General features: G+C 50.7%; 1 protein-coding gene across 2 annotated transcripts in view; it reads left to right on the top strand.

The window, feature by feature from the left end:
- LOC116949693 (neuronal-specific septin-3-like) overlaps window positions 1–12313 on the top strand; it is a 209394-nt gene that overhangs the window by 33264 nt on the left and 163817 nt on the right. For both annotated transcript variants that reach the window (XM_076072333.1, XM_076072334.1), the window contains one exon: window positions 8361–10208. In XM_076072333.1, coding sequence (XP_075928448.1) covers window positions 8361–10208 — 1848 coding nt within the window. The remainder of the gene's footprint in view (window positions 1–8360; window positions 10209–12313) is intronic.

The following is a 12313-nucleotide window of genomic DNA, read 5'->3' as shown; positions in this document are numbered from 1 at the left end:
CCAGCCACGCTACAGCAGAACTAGACACGGTTCGCTATCCCGGCCCGGACCACAAGCTGGGTCCCGGACCGCGTGGCTAGAGGCTTCTTTTACCCGACGTGGATCTTCATCACCAGCAACACGAAGAACCCCGAGCCCCTCACGGGGCCCCTGTTATATCGGTCTGGGCTGGGGCTGGCTCCGCCCCTCACCCCGCCCACCTTCTAGATCTCTCGAGCTCTTTCCCGAAGACTCCCCGAGAGCTCTTTTAGACCACGTGACCGCCCAGCGGCCCCCGTCCACCAGTGGCCCCCCTCCAATGTCATCTGTTCACGTGTCGGCAGGTCAACCAGCGTATCATGCCCCAACGTAACCCTGGCTGGCCGACACTCCCTCTCGTTCCCTCACCGGGAGCCCGCACCACACACTGTACGTGGTGCCTCTGCGCTGACCAGCACTCACCCAAGCCCTACTAGGGCTGGTACTATGCTCAGTAAGCGGGCTACACGTAATGCCAACACATTATCCACCGTGGCTTCGTAAGCCTGGCACCACACAGTGACAATCACAGTCACTACAATATTATCAACATTCAGTAAATATTTTTCGCATCAATAAATATCACTTCCTTGGAAGCAAAACAATTCCCCTGTAGATAGAATGGTTCATGCCATAGGATGAAACAATGTGTTATTCCTATCATTAAGTACATTTTCCACATTCCCTTTTCCCCCCAAAATGTGCATGGCTGATGTACCCATTCCTCGGTTGATCCCAACACGGTTCACGGTGTAATATACTGCTGTCAATGTGCTCTCGGCATTGCCCTCTCACCGAACACTTTGTATACACAACGCGAGAAGTATGTGCACGTCTGAGCGAGCGGGGCTCATGCGTATGCTCTATAACGTACTTAAACGCAAATACTTTTGCTGGTGATGGCCTCAACGCGGGGGGTACGAGGAGGGGACCAACTTCAGCCAAACAAATACCACACCGCAGCCTGTAATTTACCACCACTGCCACCGCCACCACCGCCGCACGGACATTGGTGCGCGTGCATGCGTGCACCGCTGTCTATGTTCCCAGGACGAGGCTGTGTAAATCTGGAATATTTCGCAGTGTTCACGGGAACACTTGGCCCCGGCCCCCACTTGCACGCCCGTGTACCTAACGTGCGAGTGCGATTCTGCCCCCGAGGCACCGGCAGCGGCGGCGGCAGCGGCAGCGGCGGCAGCAGCCTCACCGCCGCACATTCCGCGTCTGATTTATGCAACAACCTCGGCTCTTTTCGGGAGACGTCCTGCAGTGTTGCCCTTCCACCGCAGTGGTCCGTTCGGCCGGCTTTGTTTACCGGCCAGACATCTGTCGAAGGGCCCAAGCTGTGATGATGATTGTGTCTGAGACACTCTCCAGGAGTTTTATTCTAGATTACCCCAGAGACCAGCTCACAGCGCGCCGCGCGCGAGGCGGGCAGCTTGCAAGGGCTTCGCGACGGCTAGCGTTGCTTCCGCGCGCGATCTGGCCGTGACTAATTTTTTTCCGCTGCCAGTATGGCTTGCCCGCTTGCTTGGGCGCGCAGTTGGAGTTTGCTGCCAAGGGGGTAGTGGTCGCTTCACGGCCGACACAGGGCGTCGAGCAGAGGATGGGCCTGCCTTTGTTCATCGCGGCTCGAGGTGTAGTGCAGCATTAATTGCTTGAAATGCCATCGGTGTGAATGCGGTACAACCGGCGCTGTCACGTTCGAGAATAAAGTGGGGGTGTGGTGGAGCAGTTGTTAGTGCAACCGTAGTGTATCCAAATGCCAACTTTTTCTTAACGATTGCCAATCTGAGTACATAGCAGGTACGAGCATCTGCTTGAAATCTGGGTCCAGCCACAGAGTGGCTTAGTAACATGAGGTCATGTAAAGTGTGCCCATATGTACATTGACAGGCACAGTGTTGAACAGTAACCCAGTAGTGTTTAGTACGCCATCAATTTGGCCATGGAGGTGGTGCAGTGGTTAGCACCCTGTGCCGTTAACCCATTAACCTGAGTTCAATTCCTGGCCTTAACTAACATGAGTGGCGAGTTATATCTGAACTGGTCTTTGGTCCTTTACCCTTCAGCAGCCCACACTGACTGGCACGGTGAGGTATGGTCAAAACATCCCCCATGACAAACGCAGCACGAGAAAGCCTACACCAAGCAGAGGATTGACAAAGGGCTGTGAATTCGTTTTTATTGTTTTAATAAATACATATTTCTTTAAGATAAATATTCACTGTCATCTTGGCTTCCCCTTTTGCCATGTGCAGTTGCGGAGAGAAGCGGAGAAGGGGACACTTCATCGAACTATGATGCAAATAGAGAGGCGTTGATATGGTAAATGGTGAGACTACCTTAAAATGGACTTGGCAATTTCAACTCAACAGAGAATGCCTGCCATTTTTCATAAAAAAAATTCACACTTACCTGAAATGGCCAAAAGAGTTCGTTGTGATGGTGATGCTAAGGATGGCAGCTGGTTATTGATGACAGCTGATGAAGGTGTGGAATCGAGTGTTAATATACAGTGAGGACTTAGACACCAGATCCTTTTGGCCTTTTGGAATTGCCCACTTAAAATCTATTGTCACCTGGCCGGCAATCATTGGCAAGCACGGCCAAATTAGACTCTACAGACCAGGCGGACGTGCATTCAATTAAGACATGCCCTGAAGGTCACTGGGTACCTGACAATTTAACGCTCTGCATACTAACTGCAGGTGGTGACAAAGGCACGGCAGGGTATGTTCAGGTGATAGACATCAAGCATTGCGTCCCTGCTAATCCAGAAGCATTTGCTTTGAATGGAAACCTAACTCTGCCGATGAGGCCCAGTAGATCGAAGCCGGTCCAGCTTTTGCTCTGTCAAGAAAACGCTGCAGGACAACATTCGTCTGGAAAGCCAAGCAGCTTACGGACTGACACATATTTTCATTTGTTTTTGGACAAACAGAGCGTAAACTAAAATTAACCGTAATGCTCCACAACAACGCATTGTGAATCTGCATCGCCTAAGTTCGGATCGACCTCTGCTAAATATTAAATCGTTTGCCACTAATAACTTAACCGTGCTGTGGTTTGGTCGCCCAGGTTGGCTACGTTAAGGTCCAAAAGAACTTCATACATACATACAGGGTCATTTTTTAGGTTGCGAGAAAAAGAATACCAGGGCATTTGCAGGTGACATACCCGAAGTGGGCTTGCTGTGCTTAAATCACCTGCTGTTGATGATGGAATCGCTTGCTCTTGCCAATAACTTTCCATGGCATATTTGGGTGGCCCATGTGGCTAATGCTCTGTGGCAGTGTAATTTTGTACCGTGCACGCTTAAATACAGGTCATGGCGTAGCATGCCAGGTGATTTGCAAAGTGACAGGCCTCAAGTGGAGTACTTTTTTTCTTACATCGACCGCTGCTGCAAAAGGAATCCTATGCTTTTACAAATATTCAACCGTGCCGAGGTTGGGTGGCCCACGTGGTTATTGCTCTGTGGCAGGATAATGTAGTGATACCTTCTGGAGATTCTGGGTCTGAAGCCCTCCCAGGGGAAAGGTCAACAATATATTTTTTTCCTTTTGCAAGTGGGATGAGATGGGGGGGTGGGCTGAGGTGGTTGTGGGGGAGGGGGGAGGTGTCAAGAGGTGGTTGTTCTCAAGTCAAGTCGTTATTTCTCTCACCACATAGCTGACCCAACCCTGTAAAAGCAGATTGAATGAAAAGGCTGCAGGGGTTGTATCTGTGTATGTTGTTCCGTCACGAGCTCCTCGACTGGGGTGAGACGCACTGAGCCCCGTGACTCACACCTCTGGAATGATAGTAAATCACTGCGACTTTGTGAACGCTTAAAGCTTCTGGATTTGCCCATGGTTTAACTCTTGACAAACTAAGCCCAAACAGCCACGGTGGCGCATGTTTTCGTGATTGTGCTGTGCAGTACAACTCTCCGATCCGTTTTTAGGCCGCATCGCGTGTTGCTGCCGATGATAACAGTTCAGCAATTTACACCTCGCGTGGTACTGCTTGGCATGACGACGGACGCTTGGCTCCACGTGCCGGGGGCTTGTCCCGTCGCCACGGAGCGGAACGCCGGCCGCTTGCGCCGAGCATCGCGCGGCACAACGGCAAAACTCGCCGGAGAGCCACAATTGGCACGGCCATCGCCGCCGTGCGCGCCGAGTATTACCCTGCGGGCCCTTTGTTGCGGAGGGGAACATTCCTGCCCACAACGCAAGGCCATATAACTCCGCAGAAACGCATTCAGAAATGGACACCCTGATAATTTAGTAGTTATGGGGGCAGTTCTCCAAATTTGTTTCCCATGATAATGGAGCACAATGGCCTCTTCTTATAAACAATGCGATGGGTTCCCCCCCCCCTCTCTCCCCCGTTCGCGCCCAACTAGCAGATGGCACGTTTTACTTGACAGCGTCATCACAGCAGGAGAGATTACGTTGGATTTTGAAATTGGCACTCTTTGAAAATAAAAGCAAGCGACAACAAACTATGGGTAGGGGGTACATAGCCACATCACGTCGTCTCCTGTCGTTAAGCACATCGTCCACACGCAAAGATGTGAGATGATAACACAATGGGAAGTAAATGAAATCTGTATTACCACGGACACATTCAAATGGTTTGTTATGCCACGACGGAGTTGGCAAGGAAAATGTGTCCCACGGGTGACCTTTATCGGGGCAAGGCTATGAAAACAAAGTGTGTGCGCGCTTTAAACAATTTTCTTATACCTCACGCACGATTGTTTAGGGGTTTTTTTAACCCGAGGAAGCGATGACCTTTTTGAGGTTTTGGTAACTAACAGGACATCCAGTGAAACGGTGCCAAGTTGGCACGGGAATGACTGCTACAGGGAGGAACCCTGAATCTGAATGCTTAACGCGCGCTACTGTGAAGTAGCGGTGGCGTTCTGGATCTCGTGAGAGTAGTTGGGGTTTAAATACTTGAATATCCCAGTTCCACCATTGGATAGGAGTTTGTGATGATGTTTCATAATGGCTCTGTTTAGCGGTATGTGTGCATTGGTATTTAATAATGCACTGCTCTTTGTCAATCCTCTACTGTGTGAAGTCTTCCCCGTGAGTTGTTTGACCATACTTCACCATGATGGTGTTATAATCCACGATTCAATGCATTTCTCCAACTCGGGGTCAGGGTCATATACTCAACAATCAATTTATTTATTGACCACGGAGGCGAATTTAGTGGTCTCTCTTTGGCTGGAAGGGTCACTCGTCGATTTATCATGAGCTTAATTATATATCGATGGGTCGATCGTTGCACTCTATCATCTTCAATATTGTACGGGTAGCTTGGTTATCAGCATGCTAAAGAAGATGAAAAAGTAAATAAACACATTCATCTCAACACGTCATTCCCAATCTAGCGACTGCAAATGACCCGTCACCAATTGTGCTGTACAATGCCGCATATATGCCCATCACGTATCCGCTCCGATCAATCAATCAATCAACCAACCAACCAACCAGACTTAGTGTAATATTTGTGCGCGGCGTAACTGTCATGTTTCTCTCAACATTCACATATCCGTTTTAGATTTTCAAGCGTCCACCCGAGCCTCAGTCCCCGGCCAATTGAATATCTGGCGAGTGGCACTTTAGTTGGGGAGCGCTTGAAAAGAAAGAGTCATGAGTTCAAATCCTGGTCGGGCGCTGGCTCCACGTGCCATCCCTCCAGGGTTTGTTTAACACGATTTCCACTTTGTGTGTATGCACCAGTAATTGGCCTCGCCATAGTATGACCGACTCCATCAGAAAATTACACGGTGGCGAGATGTTAACTGCCTCACTTGGTATGCAAGAGGTCGTGGGTTCGATCCCGACCCTGACGCCTGCTGTATATTTGGAATTGTTCTCCCCGTGGCCGTGTGGATTTTTCTCCGGGTCCTCCGGTTTTTCCCTCCATATTTTGAATCAACATCACGCGTTTAGAGTATTTAGCTGTTATACATTTACACGTGATAAGCCACTTCGTTGAGCTATCATTTGTGGCCGGGTCGCTTCTGAAAAAAGAACTATATTAGTTCAGTGGGCCTTACCTGGTAAAATAAAAATAGCTATTTTATAGTCAAAGTTTTGTTAGAATGCGAAATTTTTTAATGTTCACTGCTGGAGATGAGTGCCACCTCCATTTCCCGCTTGATCAGGGAGATGCTCCGAATCGACTTTAATCAATCGACCCGAACTTTTGAACGTGCCATATTCAGAAAAAAAGCTGACACGGAATGCGTGGATGGCACTGAGAAAATGTAAAGGTAATTCAATCAAATAATAGAAGAGAAGAGACATGTTTTTAATCCGATATGGAAAGCACAGATTATGACGGCTGACTGGACTGCCTTGAAGAAAGCAACGTGCAACACTGTTACACTGGCTCCGATGGGTTCGTACTCCCACAGGCGAGCATGTGCAATAACCGCGTTGGGTACAAAACGGCGATTGTTTTTTCTTTCCTTGATATTTTCTCAGTGTGCATAAGTGGATCCAGAATGCGGTTTTTTTTTTCTCTTCTCTTCTTTGTGAGTAGTTCACATGTCTGCGGTCAACTCCAGCACAGAGTGGTGTCACAGGGCTGACTCTTTCAGGATAATCAATGTCTTGGTTCAGCATTAAGTTGCGTTACGCTCACGTGATACAAATTCGCAGACTTTCCCGCAAACCTGCGAGCCGCCGATTGAAGAATAATTTCACGTGAAAAGTGAATGAAAGCCGCCGAGTGGCGCATCGGGTAACGTGAGCCAGCAGCCAAAGTGCCTCCAAGATTCGGATAAATTATGGGGTCCAACACTGAGCCCTGAGCGAGCGGTGGAAATTTTACATTGCCATGGCAGGAGTCGGTCTCTCCATAGGACGATCACGGTTTCATGTTTGTACGGTTGAGCATGTTTGTGTATTAAAGTTTGTCGCGATAGTTAGAGGAGGTCACCCTTTCTTTTGTTGTTGATTCATCTGTAGCCATTCGTGCTGACCGATATTGACGATACACTCATTAAGTTCCAAAAAAAAAACAACCCAGCGGTTCACAATGACAAATAATAAAAAACCCACCTCGTTTATCAGTAACACTTCCCTTTAACCGAACAAAAAACATGAACAATATCGGCTAAGATTTGATAACTTTTTATGTCCGTAAAGTTATTCGCGATTGAACAACTCCAATTAGACACACAGTTTGCACTGCATCATTGCAAACACTGGCAACAGATAATTTACATATCTAAGTGCTTTTGAAAACGGAAGAGCTCCAGTTATCTCGAACAGCTCACAGCAGGGGGATCTGAAACGATCATCGCCGAGCTGTTGGCGATCACGTGGTGGACTTTTCCCAAATGTCAACGCGACGTGCACCCCCAGCGCCACAGCTGGAGCACGGAGGTTCAGAAGAGTGTGACGCTCCTGCGGGTGACTCTTTCACACGGCCCCAGCAGAGCTTGACCGACAAAACTGAAACCGCCGTTCAAAAACTGTAGATTCCTCAATGACGAACGATACATGTGTGGGACGCCCTGCATATTCACGGGCGGATATTTATACAATTGAATGGATTGGCGTTTAGCCCAGGTCACTGCAAAAATATTGGTGGGCCGGGCATAGTTTAAAGTTTTTTTTTTTTCTGGGAGCATCGCTGGTACTAGCCTGTCCTGCCGGAGGGCGACGCTGGGAGCGATGATGACGACGATGTCGATCCCGCCAGCACGACCGTAACCGCCGGCCGTACCAAGAGAGCGCCTGGTGCGCCATTTACTCCAAGTGGTCTCGCTCCCAAAGACAAGGGGGGTGGCCGCCCCCGTAAGAAGCAGAACGTGCTGGGGATTGACCAGGCCAGCATCCTGATGTACTTTCAAAACAAGAAATAAACAGCCGTTGCCACGCACAAATCTCCAGCAGCCCCCCTTTTTTATGGGTGTTTTGCATTTGTTTTTTTATTTCCATATTTGGCGTGCGTATCGGGCTCAGTGATATCTCCCGTCTTCATAGGCCTTCTGGTTTCGGAGTCACGATGGTGACCCGGGTGGTCACCGCCAATCGATTCAATTGTAAAATAAGAAGAAAAAAAACTCTTCCGAATAAAATGACTGTCCGCGTGAAGTTTTGAGTTTGCACCAAGAAATGGTCATGTGGGAGTAATGTGACTCAGGCCGCTGCTTCGAGTGCCAATAATCTGCCGTGAATGCTCTGTGATTGTTATTGCTGCGGAGCGGTTGTGTGGAGCTTCCCGTAACAGTACAATGCGACTCACAGGAAACATCTGCTCCCACTCCCCTCTGCCCCTCTCTCCCTCTCCCTGCTTCTCTCTCTCTCTCTCCGTGCCTACAGCGCTGAAGAGGTCCTTCGAGATCGATGACTTGGAGCAACTGCCGTCCGGAGCGACCATGGAGGTGTCCAGCCCCGGGGGTGGCCTGCTGATTGAGGAGAAGCCAAAGTCCGCCGTCGCGAGCTTCCAGGAGTCGAAGCGTGCCGAGCTGAGCAGCCCTCTCGGCTCGCGGCACGTGACGAGCCTCGTCCACACGCCAAACTCGGGCGCCAGGGCCAGCCCGGACTTCAGTGCCGGCTTCTGCCCCATTCCCAACGCCCGGGCCAGGGCCTACAATGGCTCCGGCTTCACGCTGGGCGAGCCGGTGCACTTGAGCGCCGCCACCGGTCCCAAGGCCTCCGTGAGCATCGTAAGCACCACCAGCAGCGGCGGCGGCGGCGGCGGCGCCTCCAGCCCGAGCCCGGCCACGCGGCCAAAGCTGCGCTCCGTGTCCAACGTGGACGCTCCAAACATCGACCACCAGCCCGCATCTCCTTTCGTGCAGAGCCACGCGTTCCAGAATTCAGCCGGCAGGAGAAACGGAGCTTCCACGAGCTTCACCGTCGTCCCGAGTCCAGGCCTAGCGTCCAGGACCAGGCCCAGCAATGGCATTAAGAGCTCCATTTCGATCGACAACCCCGATCTCTCCCACTCTTCCGGCTCTGCCTTCGGTCCTGGAGTGACTTCCGCCGGCAAACCGTTGCCGCATTCCAGATACAAGGCTCAAACCGAGTACAGCAGCACCCCCATCGCCAGGGCTTATGAAAGCAACTTCAACGCAGCATCAGGCGGCAGTGTTTCTGTCCCTCGCGCTTCCCAGAGTTTCAGGGTCAAGCCGTCTGATGGCTCGAGCTCGCTCTACAGATCCAGCTCCCTCAAGAGCCCCGACTACGTCGCAAGCACCAGCCTCGTGCTGAACGCCGCCCCCCCTGCGGCCAAGGTCACCGGGCCCGGCGGTTACACGCACAAGGCGAGCCCCACCGTGAGCCCGCACTACCGATTCCCCAACGGCTCCACCTCGTCCATCTCCAGCTCCAGCTCGTACGACGAGCAGAATCTGAGCGGCGCGGCTCCGGGCCACGCGGGAAGCGTGGGACGCCCCCTTGGCGCAGGCGCCAGCGTCAGCCGCGCCTCCATCTCCTCCGTCGGGACCGAGGGGAGCACCGCGCCTGGCACGGCTGAGCCCGTCGGGAGCCCTGGCCCCGGCGTCCGCGAGAGCCCCGTCTGCTCGCTGTCGCCGTTCGCCGCCGACCCGGTCTTGGTCGCGGTGTCGCGCTCCGGCTCCGCGTCCAGCGGCGCTGACAGCCACGGCAAGGGTGGCAGCCCGGCCCCCAGCCCCGTCCCACGCGGGGGGGAGAAGCAGGCCGCGCGTGGCCCGCCGCCGATGGCCCCCGCGGCCACCGCCGCCGCACCCCCGCAGGCCTTCAAGCCGTACCATGGCCACGTCGACAGGGAGGTGGTGGTGCCAGCGACGCTGGCAACCGCGGTCCACGGGTCGCCAGTGGCGGCGGTGACCCCGCCGCCATCGTCACAGCTGCCCTTCAAGGAGCAATCATCTCCGGGGCCTCAGGTGGAGCGCAGTCAGCAGCAGCAGCTGCAGCAGCATCGGCAGCAGCAGCAACAGCAGCAGTTTCAGAAGCAGCAGCAGCAGCTGATGCAACAGCAGCAGCAGCAGCAACAACAACAGCAACAATTGATGCAGCAGCAGCAACAACAGCAACAACTGATGCAGCAGCAGCAACAGCAGCAACAGCAGCAGCAGCTGATGCAGCAGCAGCAGCAGTTCCAGAAGCAGCAGCTGCAGAAGCAGCAGCAGGAGCACCCAGTGGTGGCTGCACGGGTGTCTGAAGCGAGGATGGCAAGTCCAGGAGGTACGATATCTTAACTACCTGTGTGTGTGTGTTTGTGCCTGTGTGCGTGCGTTTCCAAGCGGTAATGGATTTGTAACCACACTTGGGCAACAAACCCGGCGACCTGAGTTCGCGCGTTGCCCGTGGCTAACGTCGGTGACACTTGTTCTGAACCGGTCCTCAGCCTTGCCTAGGTCGACTCAGCCTTAAATTAGTATCTGGTGCGGTGTGCAAACATCAGCACTGGAAAGACGAAGATGGCTGGGTGTGGGACTCTCGTGTGTTGTGTTTGCTAACAGGACTTGTGCCCCGCACAGCCTGAAAAGCCTTCATAGAGGATCTCTGTCTTTGTGTATTCAGAGATGGGACGTTGACAAGTATCTGAGAAGAAATATTTGAGATTTTTTTTTTTAAATTGCTACACCATGTGGGTTTTACTGGGGGCCTTTATTAATGATGGCTTTACCAGAGACTTTATCAATGATGGGTTTTTTTCTAGGGACATTATCAATTATGTTTTGTTATCAGGGCCTTTATATCAATGATGGGTTTTACTTGGGACATTATCAATGATGGGTTTTGTCAGGGAAATGATCAATTATGGGTTTTACCAGGGCCTTTATCAATGATGGTTTTTACTAGGGACATCAATTATGGGTTTTAGCAGGGACATTAGAAATGATGGGTTTTACTAGGGACTTTATCAATGATGGGTTTTACCAGGGACTTTATCAATAACGAGTTTTACTAGGGACTTGATCAATTTTAGGTTTTACCTGGGCCTGTATCAATAATAGGCTTTACCAGGGTCCTTGTCAAGAATACACATTCGTGAGCAGATGTTGACGTTTTTTAAAAAAATGCCACCCTTTTGCTAAACAAAACAAAATCTGTTTGACAATTTACCACTTCTTCACGAATTCCTGAGAGCAAGCAAAATGCTCCCTCACTGACGACACGCGATACATATTCTGCGAACGCACGGACACTTGGTGATTTTGGTGAAAGCTTTTTGAGGCCCAGGAACTGTTTCAGAGATGAATTGCCGCTGATGATATAATGATGGCCATGGCCGGTAATATAACCCGAACTGCAGAGCGCCAATCACTGTACCATCTGTCTACCACTCCTGCAAAAGGATATTGTGCGTATATCTTCGAACGTTTAACATGGCTTTTACTTCACCAATAAAGTTTTTGCTGTAGTAATATATAAACGATTGTCTGGGTATTACAGTATACGTTCCGTTTATGCGTGGACTTGAAGGGGTCAGTTGAAAATATGTAGGTGTGTTTAAAAGACCTGCATTTAAAACAATCCTCGAAAAAAACAACACGATCGTATCTTTTGCGGCTTTCAGATATTTTTTTTTCTCTCCTGCAAGAAACCACCGATATGGTTACCACTTTGGACAAAAAAAAACAAACACAAAAACGAACTTTGTATATACATTTTTTTCGTGAAGTTAAATTGCAGTCAACAACGGGATGCTTAAGGTGGATCAACGCGAGAGACGTGGACAACTAAAAAAAAGAGGACACGTCCGTGCAATGCCGAGCGCTCGTCTCAATCGCCCGCCACACCTCTTAGCGCCACGAGAATTGTTTGCCACGCAGTCCCTGCGTGGAGCATGCCTTCACGCCACCTCCCATCGAGATAGTAGTCCTGGCGTAGTCTCTCTCTCTCTCTCTTGTGGATCCACCCATGACGAGCGACTCGTAAACTTGAGCGTGGAGACGGGCAGTTGGGGGGTTATCCACCGCTTAGTGTGGAGCTTCCAGCTGCTCCGATTGGATTGGGAATTCTCTGGGGTTTTTTTTCGCAAACTAACTATCCTGTCATATTATTGTCCATGCTACACATCGGGGTAAATTGCAAGCAGGCTTGTCTGCGTATTTGACAGTCGACAATGAACATTCATGTGCAACACTAATGTTCAATTCAGGATTGTTGCTGATTCATCCTTATACATCTACCGTCACCTTGCACATGGATACCTGCTGCTTCTGCTTTATTCACATTGTCGAAATGAAGGAAACATTTACAAAATGCTCCTTTCCTCACTTTTCTACGCTGAGAACCTTACTACCACTTCAACAAATTACGATAATAACACCCACTATTTA

The sequence above is a fragment of the Petromyzon marinus genome, chromosome 37, assembly GCF_048934315.1.
Source record: "Petromyzon marinus isolate PM22_M1 ecotype Great Lakes invasive population chromosome 37, UKy_Petmar_22M1.pri1.0, whole genome shotgun sequence".
Taxonomy (NCBI): Eukaryota; Metazoa; Chordata; class Hyperoartia; order Petromyzontiformes; family Petromyzontidae; genus Petromyzon; species Petromyzon marinus.
This window is presented reverse-complemented; position numbering and strand designations above follow the sequence as displayed.